The following is a 15200-nucleotide window of genomic DNA, read 5'->3' as shown; positions in this document are numbered from 1 at the left end:
TTCTCTACTTCAAAATAATCTGTATTCCTATATGTATTCTTGAGACAGCTAATATGGATATTAGAACTTTAATTAACATAAAGCACAGAAGAATATTTTGATCTTCTCATGTAATCTTCAGGTTAACAAAAGAGAGTTTGCAACTGACTCTGCTTTATGTTAATTAAAGTTCTAATATCCATACCAGCTGTCTTCAGAATACATTTTACTTGAAGTGTGTTTCTCATCTTCACGAATGTATTCCTATATATTACAAATAACTTATGAACTGTTGTTTAGAGATGCACATAAATTATTCATGCAAGTTAATGTAAAAAAAAAAAAAAAAAAATGAAGGGCTTTCCAACATCTTTTCTAAAACTTGTCATTTACTGGGATCTATTTTACTGATTTTAACAGATACACGAACTCCAATAAACTAAGTTTATTATATTTTGTAACAAAATAATTGCACTGAATACAATAAATAAACTGCAGTGAGTCCAATACAGCTAAAAAAACAATAGAAACAGGTTACTGAATAAGTACTACTGAATTCTTCAGTCTTCATGTTCCCTTAATTATACTTTTTTCAATTTCAGTGCAATAACAAGTGATATGAGCCTTGCATCTTTTCCCTAAATACTGTTCTTTACCTGCAGTTTGCAACAAAATCAACTTGTATTTATTGAACACATTACTTCAACTTGCCAAAAGGATTGCTTTTAAACCTGACTGACTGCTTAAACAAATACATCACCATGCAAAATAATTCAGTAAAGTAGATTCAGTCATATTGTCATGAAAAACTTCCTTCACATTATTATGTACATAACCACTATTTTAGACTTTGCGATGTTTCTATATAATTGTATTTCATGACTGTTAAGCACTTTCTCATTTTATTATGGCAATTCCACCTAACAAAGAAATGGAAACTTTGTTAATCAAAACAACTTTGATATTTCTACATTGTGTTCAGTTGGTTGGTGTTTATTGGCACAAACCAACTAGACTATCTACACCAAACAAGCAGTAAAATAGGAAAAGAATGAAAAAATAAATTAAACAAAGAATGTCTTATAAAAAAAATAAATTAAATTAAAACAAAACAATGTCCAAAATTTGTATAAAAATCTAAATAGAATTAAAAAGGCAAATGGCCCATAAAAAGTTAAAGACATGAGGAAGTCGGACAGTGTTACCATTTCCAATGTCAAAGGTAAACCCATACTTAAGGCATATAGAAAATGGTGCCATCACTTATGATTGGTGGCTCAGTTGCAGATGAAAGAAAATAATGAGTTAAAAAGCTGTGACCAATGCATAACCTAGTAAGGACAACTTCCCCCTCTCAATCATTTGGAGAAAAACCTTGGCAGGTTGTACAGAAACACCTTCTTTAAACCATATGCATAAATAGGAATAGAAGAATGGTTTGAAAGATATTTATTAAAGAGATAGTACATTCAATTGGAAATATCTGCCTTCCTCAGATGACTCAAAGAAAGATAAACAAGTGGGAATGATAATAAGCTATTGCAGTATGGGCTGATCAGTGGAAACAGCAATGACATCCAATGGCACACCCAATTCTACCAGTGCACCTGAATATGAAGGCTAAAAGAAGAGTGGCAGACTGTCTATTCTAAAGAGCACAGCTCACTGAGGAAGATAGAACCTCAAGGGAATGCTGTGGTAAGGATTAAAGTTTAATAGCATATTGCCAGAAGCAGGGCTGAAAAACCTGGACCTGGGCAATCACTGGAAAGAATGGTGGGAACAGAGTGAGGAGTAGACACTGACTTGCCAATTCACTTATCCAAAGAGGGCAAAATACTCTTCACATTGTTGGAAAATAAATCTTTCTGCACTCGCACTGCAGCAGTGGTACATAGTGCAGAAGCATATGTCTGAAATGGGTTGGGGAAAAATAATTTCTGAGTTTCAAGCTAAATGTTGTCAACTGTTTTAAAACACTGTACCTCTTTCTCCTCCACCCACCTAAGACAAGGACAAAAGTAAAAGAGGTGACAACCACTACTTTTAATGCAATGTGGTTCCAGTTTGTACTCATATGCATTGTGGTCTTTGCCACCACAAAAAGTGCATGTCAAAGAACTACGATGTGATGTCTTTGAAATCAAAACTGCTGGCACTGAAAAAATCAGAGAGGTTAGGAATATACCCACACCTTACAATTCAGGTAGATGTCAAGGCAGACAGATGTAACAATTTAAATGTCAAAATTACGACACTGGTTGGCAGCATAATTCTGTCCTTGCAAGTGAAGAAATGGCTGCACAACAGAAACTCCTTGGTTGGGGAAACAAGCAAAATCTCCAACTCAGGAATGTTCTTCAAATTACTCTCAACAATTACTCCTTGTAAAGAATTCACAGTAGCAAGGGGGAGTAACATCAATGAGTATATCCCCAATGGCCTTAAAATTCAGGAGGTGTTCACTGTGTTTTGGGGTTGATATTTCCACAAAGATGTCCCCAAAACATAGCTTCTTGATGGACTTGGGAAAGCTAATATTCCACTCTAATCCCTTTTAAATGAAAATGGGAGACATATGCCCTAAGGATTAATCAGATAAAGAATGAAGGATTAAAAATTGTGCTACAAGATCTGATGGTTGTGGTGATTTTCAAGGATTACGGAATTCATAAGAGTGAGAGGAAGATTTACTACCCATTGACCCTGCCCACAATGGAGTCCTATGAGGCTACACGTTTCAATGCTAAACAAGGACATTGCAGCTACACCAGGGTTTCATGAACATCATACCCAAACACCAACATCTGACACAATGTCCACAACACCTGTTGAAAACGTCAAAACTGGTTCTCAGGTTAATCCTGGAAGGGGTCACCACAAGGCCACCCATCTACAGAAAGTAAACTAAAAATATGGAACCTTTCCTGGTAAGACCCCTTACCACACAAAAGAATCACACCAAGCACATAGTGCTCAGCCTTTAAATTTTCTTATACAATAATATCTATTATTTAAAACACAATCCATGAGTTAGGGAAACATTTATGGTGGGTTCATCCTTCTCTCAAAGTCTAAGAGTACAATACAAGATTTGGTTCTTCTGTTCTGTAAAGCCATTGTCTTTGCACTAGGGAGGAACACTATACTTTACTTGTTGATTTAAGATAACTAAATGTGAGGGATGCAAAAGAAAACACTTTTACTATTTTGTGCAAGAGGAACAAAATCCAGCCAACTGTCAAAAAAAAGGACAGAGTGACACACATGTAGCTTATTAGATTTAGGGCATGTATCTGACTTTACTTTACATGAGTGCTTTTGAATCACATGTCAAAGTTAATTTCATTATTAGTATAGATGTATATGTAGATTTTACTAAGTAATAACAATAAACACATCAACTTTTGTTACTGATCATGTTTTTTATTAACCAAATCACTGCTCATGGTCCTGCAAACAGTTGTGGATTAATGTTATAAAAATAGCCCTAGTCATTCTTATTCCTCATATCAACTTCATTTAAGGTGGGTGTAGTGTTTTGTGTCTGTGACTGTGCTGTGCACATTGGAGGAGACACACTCCACTTCAGAGGTGCTACCTGGAAGGGCTGCAGCAGTTGTCACAAGTTGGTGAATTAGTGAAGAGAAATGTGTGATTTTATAAATGAGAACAGAATGTGATTATATGTAGTTCTTATTGGTGTCTTCTATCACTTCCTTCAGCTGGACAGAAGATTCATCAATATCAAGGCTGTACTATTTTGATGATCTCTATTCCACTCTTTTAAATTAATAATTTTACAAATATTATTCATTGAATACGACTTTAATAGTATCTGTTCTTCACTGTATAAATAAAAGCATAAATATTCTTCACTTCAAAAAAATGCAAAGGATCAACCAGAAAGTGTTCTGGACTTGGAAGGATGTAAATAGGCCTTTACAGTTACAACATATCAAGAGTGTTCTTAAAATGAAAGAACCTACAACATCAAATTACTATGAAAGTGGTAAATTCAAAAGGACACAATGTTACATCCTGATGAAAATAATTTTGATTTTGAACACCTTAGGTAGACCTGTAACATTGCATCACCATGAAAGTTTTCTCAGCTCTAAATGTTACAAGACCTGTAATATTAGGTAGTCATAAAAGTGTTTTTGGTTCTAAACGATGCAAAAAGACCTGTAATAGTCATGAAAGTGTTCTTGGTTCTAAATGATGTAAGAAGACCTATAATGTCAAATAGTCATGAAATTATTTTTGGTTCTAAAATGATGTAACAAGACCTGTAATATCAGATAGTTATGAAAAGGTCATTGCCCTTGAAAGAAGCAGCAGGCTCTTCATTATTATATCTTCATGGAACTTTCCTTGGCTCAGAAAGTTGTAATGGGACTTGTAATGTTATGATTTCATTAAAGTGCTTTTGGATTTAACCCTCTCATCATGAATTCAGTTAAAATGACCAAACACATTACCTCTTTGTACTCATTTCAAGTCTTAACAAAACTTGGTAGTCTTTCAGTTAACATTACAAGTCTTTCACACACAACAAAATCATATTTTTTGAAGTATTTTTAACAAACTACAATAAAGGTTTGTCTGTAAATATATTATGTATTTGTTTGAGGATCAGTGTGTAAAGATTAAAAATATTTTTCTCCTCAAAAAGTTTCAGTATTCCTTTGTGCAATTTATAAAACCACTTAAATACATTTCAAATGTTTTCCCAGAAAACTTCATATTTCACCTTTCATTTTCTCTACCCTATCTTAAAACCAGATCAGTCAGTTCGATTAATCTCTAACCACCATTAAATAAAACTAAATTACCCTCTTTTATTCTTAGAATTGTAACATGAAACTACTTTTGTTTATCTGATGTAGTTTTAAGCTCATAATAGTGCACATACATTTATAATCAAATTTTGTTTTCTTGCACTTTGAACCTTTTCTAGCTACTATCTGTGCCATTATAAGGTTTAAATCACTTGGAGCACATGCAGTTCATTTGGGTGCCTTGTGAAACACTTTTATCATATTATTTATTTTACCTAATTTAGTCTTTACTAACCTAAAAGATCCCTACTTTTATATTTTAGTTACTTTTATAATAATAAATAACAAACAAACATGAAAATCAAGAAATAAAGTATTTACCAAAACTTCTTGTTTCTTGCTGTTGATTGTCAGTGAAACTTAAGCCTGTTTTTTATACTAATGGTAGTAATGCACTAAACAATTATTATTTATTTAAATAATATACTGAAGATCACAGATTAACTATGCGACAAGAGACTTTACAATTTTATCAAGCTAGTCATTGTGATTCCTGTGGGAACCAAAGTTGTATTATAAGTGAAATTCATGCCAACCTAATCAAAACATAATTTAACACATCAATTGACAAAAGAAAAGCTTGACTTTCTACTATCTACAAGTAATATGTAATTAAATGTAAGAGAATTAGTAACAAATTCTGAAAAGGAGGATGTGACAGATGGCAAGGGAGGATCTGATTTTCTATTTGATAGCTCTGTAACCAAATAAAATTGAAAGTAGCAACAATCACAGTTAGTGAGAGATTTGTTTTAGAATTTCGCACAAAGCTACTTGAGGGCTATCTGTGCTAGCCATCCCTAATTTAGCGGTGTAAGACTAGAGGGAAGGCAGCTAGTCATCGTCACCCACTGCCAACTCTTGGGCTACTCTTTTACCAACGAATAGTGGGATTGACTGTCACATTATAACGCCCCCATGGCTGAAAGGGCGAGCATGTTTGGTGCGAATGGGATACGAACCCACGACCCTCAGATTACGAGTCGATGCCTATGCTGCAGCTTGGCCATGCCGAGCCGTTAGTGAGAGAAACAACAATTTTATAGTAAGTACTTTAAGCTTAATTTTGTACTTTTTCAAGGGGTGGTGGGTAAAACAGAGAAGAGAAGGAAGAATACTTAGGGAAAATTCAGGATGTTTTTAATATTACCTTGTAGAATTAAGAACTTAAAACTTACATACTATTAAAATATGGATTACTAGTCAAGTTCTTATGTTATAATAATTGTTGTATCATAAACAAAAAGCAGTTTAGTAAAAGTTTGAATGTAAGACACTAAAACTTTGTATCATGTGCAGTAAAGGACACCAGGGTGAAATAGGGTCGATTTATATGACCAACCACGTGACCTCTTTGTACTTGTTTAAAATCTTTTTAGATTAAATACTTTTAACTTTCAATATAGTGTGTATATCTTCACAAAATATGGCAGTGTTTAATTTTATATTGTAAGTCTTTAACATACAAATATATTATATTTTTAGAAGTATTTCTAATAAAATAAAATAAATATTTGTCCATAAGTATATTGAGTATTTTTTTATTTTTAAAGTCCGTGTGTCAAGTAATTTTCACATCTAAATTAAAAATACTTTTCCTTATCTCAAAGTCTCAACATTCCTTTATTTAATCCCTAAGACTTCCTAAATACATTTAAAACTGTTTCTTTTCACAAAATTTGATAATATATGTATATTATTTCTCTAACCCACTTCAAAATGAGATTGGTAATTACGATTAACTGTGCAACCATAAAAATAAAATAAAATCTGAATTACCTACTTTAATTTCTATAATGACTTCGTATAGTAATATAACAACCCATTTGTTTATCCTAATTAGCTTTAAGTTTGTAACAATATGCATTTATTTATATTTAAATTTAATTGTTTTATTGATTTTTGAGACATGACTTACTACTCTCTGGATGCTTATAAGTTGTAAATAACTCTGGGAATGTGCAGCTCCATCATGCTATTGAATTACATTACCAACGAGCTACTAAAACTAGTAAAGCAGCTTACATGTGAGCCTCAAGAAGCATCTTTATTTTATTATACATAAAAATAACCATGAAAAACAAGAAATAAAATACATCACAAATATTTTTTTGTTTGCTCTCGGTTGTTAAAGAGAGTTAACCCTAATTTTTGTATACTATTTATTCATTGTATTGCAATTAATGAGTTTTATTTAATTAAATACTACTCCAAACAATATAAACTAATAACATGCAAAAAGTATACAAATTCCATTACCCCTCAAAATTTTTCTGGCTTTTGACTAGAACAATGGTCATTACAAATTAATCAAGCTAGTCATTAAATTTCTTAGAGGAACATTGTTCATACTCTGAGAGAAACTGACATTTAACTGTTCAGAATAGAATGTTATACAACACGGCATTTGACAGATGAAAAACCTTGAGTGTCTGCTGGTTATAGGTAATATATAATTAAATGTATGAGTGAACTACTAATGAATTATGAAAGAAAAGATGTGATGGGTGGGTGTGGCAGAATGGGTCTGATTTTATATTTGATAACTCTGTAACCAAACAACGTTGAGGACTATAATAAAAGTGGTTTACCTGAGCAATGACAATTTTATGGAGAATAGTTTATGTACAATTTCATACTTTTTTAAAGGATGATGACAGGATAGGAAAAATTCTGTATTTTTTCAAATATTACCTTATAGAGTTAAGAACTTAAAACTTATATGCTATTAAAATATAGATTATTAGCTAATATTTTATGCTATTCTAATTGGTATAACATAACCATAAAGTTATTTAATAAACATTTTAATGTGTGACACTAAACCCTCGTGTTATGCACTGTAAAAATACCTCAGTGGATAGGGTAAAAGGATGCAATGGGATACATAGCATAATATCCTCATTAAAATGTTTTTTGCTCTGAAAGATGCAGTAGGGTTTATATTATTACATCTTCATGAAATTGTTTGTGGCTCAAAAAAAATGTAAGAGGAACTTTGTTCTAAAGGATGCAACAGGACCTGTAAATCAGATCTTTGCGAGTGTATTTGACTCTGAAAGATGTAAAGGTCCTCTAACATTAATAGAGAGTGAGAGTGCTCTTTACTTTCAAGTATGTGACAAGAATTGTTTACCTCACCATGATTCTGAACAATCATCAGATCAACAGGAAATTGCTCTTTACTATAAAAAATTTAATATAATATCTAGCATTAAATTTTTAAGCAATCATACACTGCTCTAAAGTGCAGATTTGTTATTAATTCATACCAACTATCAGTTAAATGCTCTTTTATTAGATATAAAAAAAAGTTTGTACAGAATTGCTCTATCATAGAAGAAGAGAGAATATTAAACATTTATCTTATAAAGATATAACAGAATATAATCCTCAAAGGTAAAGTGCACTAGTAGATGTATCATTAATATTATATTTTCATAATGTGTATTACTAAAAGTGTTTTAGTACAAAAAAACATTAATATATTTATGGAAGCTTTAACTGCACCTACAAAAATGTTGATCTTTATTTGTGTCTCTAACACAGATGCTTTGTTTTTGTTTTAAGATATTCACAGAAACTTATTCATTGGCCATCTGCACTAGACACCCACAATTTTTTAACTGACAACTTTGAGGAAAAACAACTAGTTATCAAAATCCACTGCCAACTCTTGTCTGACTACTCAGTATGATTTGGTTGTCATGCTTACAATGCATGCACAGCCTCAAAATGTAAAGCACGATTTTTATTTCTAGTAGCATATGAAAAAAGTCAAACATATTAACCAGTAATCTAAAGTTGTAAAAAGAATAACATAAATAAATATGAACTTCATTCATACCTGTTTTCAACAACTAAAAGTGGAATATAGTAGCAACTCCTTGTGGGTGAAACTGAAGAAGGGGCAGTAAAGCAGTCATCACCTGGTTAAGAAGGGATCAAGAGATTGCAATTCCACACTGACACAAAGAAACAAAAGGTTAAATTCTGTATTATATAATTTTTTAATGATTAGTCATACTTTCATATGCCTGAACATGCAACTATGACCAAATCCCTAAAACCATGATATTTTATGAAAACTGAAATTAGGATGCCATATTATAAATATGCTAATAAAAAAACTAAAAACAAAAACATAAACATGTAATGCACATAAACAGCACTTATGAAAACCAGATTTTGAGTGAGAACTGATAACAAAAAATGGACAATTTCTATTTTGGTCCTAAAATATGTTATAGATTCTTAACTTTTAACTCTTTCAACATGGGCTCGGTCAATTTGACCAACCATGTGACCTCTTTGTACTCATTTAAAATCTCTTTTGACATAATACTTCTATCCTTAAATAATAGTGTGCATATCTTCCCATAGTTTGGCAGTTTTCAGTTAATGTTATAAGTGTTACACAAACAAGAAAAATATTTTTAGTGAAGTATTTTCAATAAACTAGAGTAAAGATTTGTCAGTGAATATATGGATCACTCCATTTGCAAAGTAATTTTTATGTTGAGATTAAAAATACTTTTCTTAATCTCAAAAATTCCAAATTTCCTTTGTGTCATCCCCAAAACCTTTTATAGACATTTTAATATTGAATATCTTTGTTGATAAAAAGTCAGCTTGTAAGCAGTGTCAAGCCATCCAAAAATAAACAACTGGCTAGCTCAAGCAAAGTGTAACAATATCAACTCAAAATTAATTTGCTTGTCATGGACCTGGACTGTCAATACAATATTCAGTTCTAGACAGATAGAAAAGTCAGTATAGTTTATAAGTTTTTAAAAATTCTTGTATATTGACTAATATTTGCAATAGCTACTATCACAAACTGTAGTTATTGTTTTTGTTGTTGTTTGTATATTAAAATATATTTGTGTTAAGAAAATTGTGTGTATCAATTTTGTTAGCAAATATCATAAATTTGATACATATCAAAATTCAATTAACTTCTAAGTTAAAATTTCACATGAGAAATCCTTATAACATCTAGTTGGCTTTACCAAATGTTTCTTAAGAAGAAATATTTTATTTCATGTCCATTAACAAATTTCTACATGGATTCAGTCAATTTGACCAATTTCGTAATCACCATATAAAAATACAAAACCAATATACATTATGCTTTTTTTTACTCAAGAATGACTACAGATTACAAAACATAAATGTTTAGACACAACTGCTTAAATCTCATGACATTATACATTTATATAGATTTACTATTTTCATAATATTGACTTTTCAGCCTGTTTGGCTAACAATTCAGAAGTTACAATGCCACAGTGCATGTTTGCTAATGTTAATGTATCCAATAATATAAAACTGACCTTTAGGTTTTACAAAGTGACCTATATCATCTGCATTTTAGTGGACTAGTATTTGGTAAAATACAGTCATATACAATTATTATAAATTGTATATTTATATAGAACATTACTATTTAAAAACAAATTTTCTTAAACTAATTTATCTCAAAACGTAGAGCAGTAAATAACAAAGTAAGCAAACAATTATCAGTTTTAGTTACAACCTATGTCCTCATTGCTGTTTGTCTTAGCTTGCTAAGCCTTCAGAAATGTCCCATGTGGAGGTTATGAAACAAAATTTTCTTTTTGATATTTTATATGTACATTAGAACAATCAAACAGTTATAAATTACTACACTGATAACATAGAATTCCATTATAATTTATCAAGTTTAAAAACTAAACTGTATTTGTATCAAATAAAACAGGAAATCTAGAACAGGCTAAAGACTCAAATTAGCAGCATGAAGGTTTGTTTCGAAAGAAAGAGAGGACACCATCACATTTGAAAATGGCTAGGAAAATCATTAAAAAAATATTCTGAGCTTCTGATTGTTTTTTCAGATCATATATAGAAGTAAATGTATATACAAGACCATTTCTCAAAATGAAAAGGTACGATTCAACAAATATTGTTATAGTTTAGAAAATTAAAAGGATAAAAGTGTTGTTTTTTTTATTTTAGCTTATCCATTTGAGTTCCTAGTTGGTACATCTACAGACGTTGTGTTTTTACATCACAAGCATTTAATTTGAACCAGTGCTACATTCAACACAACACAGAACATATAAAATTGAAGTTTTGGTGTATTTGTTTAATACTTACTTTTAAACTACAAAATTAAATACTGTATAATATCAAAATTTGAATTATAATCTACAGTTTGATACCAGAAATAGAGATAAATTCATAAAACTGTATTTCAATAAAACTTTGAATGCAACTTAATAAATGTAATAACATGGCCTTTGACATGTGACCCATCTGAAAAGGGTTAATAAAAGTCATATTATTACCTGCACAATGCAATGCAATACTGACTAATCACAAGTACACACTCCCAATAGATGTGAAAGATAAGTCTACAAAGATCATAAACACTTAAGACAACAAACCACATCAAATCAAAGTAGACGTTATTAAAGAAATATTTATAAAATATTAGACACAATGAAAGAATATTATTTTCAAAATTGTTTTTAGAGTTTTCTACACTTTTACCATTTTCAAGACCCGATGGCATCAATAAAATTATAAAAAAATGTGTTTAAGTTAAGAAATTTCATTAGATAAGTAGATTAATTAAAGTTACTTTTCTTGCAATTGCAAAGTAAAGAAAATATACTTATGAACAAAAGTGTTCCAGGCTTGAGTACAAATTTGAGGGAAATCTTCCTCAGTAAAATGAATAGCTATCTTTAGAGTAGCCATCACTTTCATCCTCACTGCAGTAATGTGCTTTGGACCCATTAGCTCCATAATAGAATTTAAACTTCCTAATGCCTAAAATAAATGAGAAAATTAGTTTTAGATATAAAGTTCTCTTTATGTATTTAATGAATTTTGAGCAGTTGTAAAGTTCTAGATTTTTTGTTTTATGAAAAAAAAGTGTCCAGGTTTTAAACATGAAAACTCAAATATATACTACCAAAATTAAGCACATAAGTGTCATACAGTGACACTGGTAAAACTTCTTACGCTTGTTTAAAATAAACCTGTCCAACAACAGTAATTAAATGAAATTTCTGATGATATAAAGATAGGGATGTTGCAGCTACAGTTTACATTTTAAAACTCGATACACTTAAGAGAAACTGCTACAATCTCTATACAGAATAACAAACATTTCATGTTTGCAAAACTACAAAAAATTCATTGATGTTGTATCACTAAGTTTAATACTAGCAAGTCAGTTCTTTAAAAACCTTAGAAACCAACAAAATTTCTTAATATTTCATTAATGTCCACAATTAGTTAAACAGGATGGAATACAATTATGTAACTACTCAAAATATTGTCCAATATTTGGATGTGTTGTTCCTACAGGCAAGCTTATCAATCCTTGTATTTAATGTATTTAGAGGTAGGAAATAATTAAATGTAAGCCTAATACTACAATATGAAGCTGATTGGTTCCATATATAAAGCACAAACCATATTCAAGAAACATTTCTATGGGTAAATGGTACATACCAGAGTACTGACCATTAGTGACAAAACATGCACCATACTCTAATTAACTCTAAAATAACATATCAAATATCCTACAAAATTAAACTATATTTTCTGTGAATAGATAACTGTGTTCCATTCAGTATTAAGTCTATAATTTTTTTTCCTATGATAAATTCATGGGAGGATAAAGATGAAGAAAGAGCTCGTTCTTTTATTGGAGCTAAGATGGTTAACTTCATCACCTTCATCCAGCATGATCAACTCTAGTTCTTATAGCATTACAACCTATAGTTACTATTTTGGATGATTACATCAGTTTCAACAATTCTTAGGATAAATGATACATAACTGGAACAGCACCTTACTAACATACAGACTTCTACTTTCAACCACAAGAGCTTTGTCCAACTGTATGAGTCAAATAATGGGATTCACGGTTACTTTCATAACAAACTCACAACTGAAAGCATGAAGAATGTTCAGTAGCATTATATGTCAAACCCTGGACCCTACAAGCTAACCACTGGGCAATGCCAAGCCTGTATTATTCATACAGGGAGTCTTTGCTCTTTCATAAATATTTATTTACATAAATTTCACTTTCATATTTTCAATATGACTTTAAGATTATAAAGTTTTTTTTTACTAAATAATGATAACAATAGTTTAACTTAGAAAACCAATAATAAACAAACATGTGATATACATAGAATTTTATGGAACTGACTTTACTTTCTTTTAAGATAAATAAAATAAAATATACAAATGAATCACAAAACTTTCAAGCAATAAATTTAAATTTCCTAATTATCATGTAATAAAACACCTACTAGTTTCTTTTCCTCTAATGGAAAATTTGCATTAAGCAACTGGGAATCAAAGAAAGCAAGAAAACCAAAAGTCGTGACTGTAAAATTTGGCCTATGGATTAAAATAAAGCAATCAATTAAAGGTTATAATAACTTTTTACTGATTTAAAAATGAATTTCAATTCCTCTTCACAAAAGTTAACAAATACCAACTTATTTTATTAATGAAGCTATTTGCTCTGGTTATGTTTCTTACTCTACTTTTAGTTGTGTTGTAAAAATTATACCTGGTACTTATTTCCTACATATACAATATTACAATAATTGCTGTAATATAATGTTTAAGTATATAATTCTTAGGTAAATATACTTCTGACAACTTTAATTCTCATAAAGATTGCGAGCTCACAATTCCGGTAGCTTGTAATTATTAAAATTGCTTTACTTGAAAGCATGTCCATATTACAGTTACGAAGTCCGTTTGTGGCCCTGACTCAAAAGTTTGTGCACCACTGCTGTAAATACTTTACTCTGAACAATGCTAAACTTCTGTTATGTTAACCTATAATTTCCTTGTATAAATACCAGATTTTTAAAGTCAGATACAAGTAACTGACCAATATGACTCATCAAGAGTAAATAACTGACAAATTTTACTCAGAAACAATCATTTGGAATTTTCTGGATACTTCAAGTCTCAAGTTTTGAGAAATATCAATATTCAAGGTGATTCTCAATTCACACTTTATTCAGCCAGCCTTTTAAATTTATTACTTTCCATACATGGCTGCATGCTTTTAATATATTCTGCATAATGTACTGTATTAAAAAAAGTGCAAATATTTTAGTTTATAATGTAAAGATTTAAAACAAAATTGTCATCAAAGTACACTAGATGTGAATTCTCCTAGATGTTTCATTTTTTAACGTTTTCAAAGATTTATAAAAGTTTCTTACACACCAAACATTCACAAATACTTTTTTTTAATTTATATTAATTAGATGAAGTTCTAAAACTTAGGTTTCTTTTTTAAATATTTAAGTAGTTTTTACTTATTCAATTAGCTCTCAGGAAATTAGAATTTTACTAAAAAGTAAATATATTAAACAAGTGGTTATTACTGATACTTCTTCACTTAATATTAACAATTCCATTTACTTTGAATGGCCATAATGTTTATTTTAACTAACAATTCAACATTAACTGTCCACAAAAAAGGAGATACAGGGAAAAATCTCAGTCAAGATGCTACCAAAAGAAATTCCAACTAAACTTATAATAGTTTGATACAGCATGTCAGTTTTTATTTATCTTTATTGAGATATTTGCCCAAAATTTACATTTTACAGCACAGAATCAGATTTTTTATTTGTTGTAGATATGTAATGCAACTTTTTTAAGTATTTCAAATTTCAACTGTAGCCATTACTATATCTTCTGGTTTTGTAATAGGCTTTGTTCCATCATAACTTTCATCTTTCCATGCCAACATTGCAAGTCCACTAAAGACTTGTTCATAGTGAGTGCTGATGTGAAGAAGTAATTCATTATGTATTCTCTGGTAATCACATCTCAACAAGCTGCCTATCTCAATATTAGTCTCAGTTTAAAAATAAGAAATTCTGTTATAATCAAAGTCAGTTTAAATTAGATTTTATTAAATTAATACCATATATCTCACAGAGATACAAGTTTTTACAAAAATCTACTGAAGCGAATCCCATGCTTTCCCATATAATAATATGTGAAAAAAACAACCGAGACTTTAATTCTAAGTATTTAATTAATTGAGTCAAAAAATGTAAATAATGTATGGAACTGCAGATATAAAATAACATACAGTATTGAGAGACTACAAACTTTGACCTTCCTTCTCCCATAAACATCTTACTTCTAAACATTGTCATACAAATTAAATTTGCCAAATACCAGTATTATGTTAAAAGTGTATTAGTATTGTTTGTTTTTAATAAAGTGCTGTATAAATACACAATTATATGGCTAAGTAATAGCAAATATAAGCCAAAGTTGAATGCAAGTAGTACTTACCTGAACATAGGTGAGTGCTTTTTCCAT

At 30.3% G+C, this 15200-nt stretch overlaps 1 protein-coding gene across 1 annotated transcript in view; it reads right to left on the bottom strand.

Annotated features, from left to right (window-relative positions):
• LOC143242256 (serine/threonine-protein kinase ATR-like) overlaps positions 1–15200 on the bottom strand; it is a 20370-nt gene extending 5170 nt beyond the window's left edge. The window contains exons 1-2 of the mRNA XM_076485627.1: positions 15174–15200; positions 11485–11642 (exon numbers count right to left, since the gene is read on the bottom strand). Of these exons, the coding sequence (XP_076341742.1) occupies positions 11485–11642; positions 15174–15200 (185 nt within the window). The remainder of the gene's footprint in view (positions 1–11484; positions 11643–15173) is intronic.

The sequence above is a fragment of the Tachypleus tridentatus genome, unplaced genomic scaffold, assembly GCF_004210375.1.
Source record: "Tachypleus tridentatus isolate NWPU-2018 unplaced genomic scaffold, ASM421037v1 Hic_cluster_2, whole genome shotgun sequence".
Classification (NCBI taxonomy): domain Eukaryota; kingdom Metazoa; phylum Arthropoda; class Merostomata; order Xiphosura; family Limulidae; genus Tachypleus; species Tachypleus tridentatus.
This window is presented reverse-complemented; position numbering and strand designations above follow the sequence as displayed.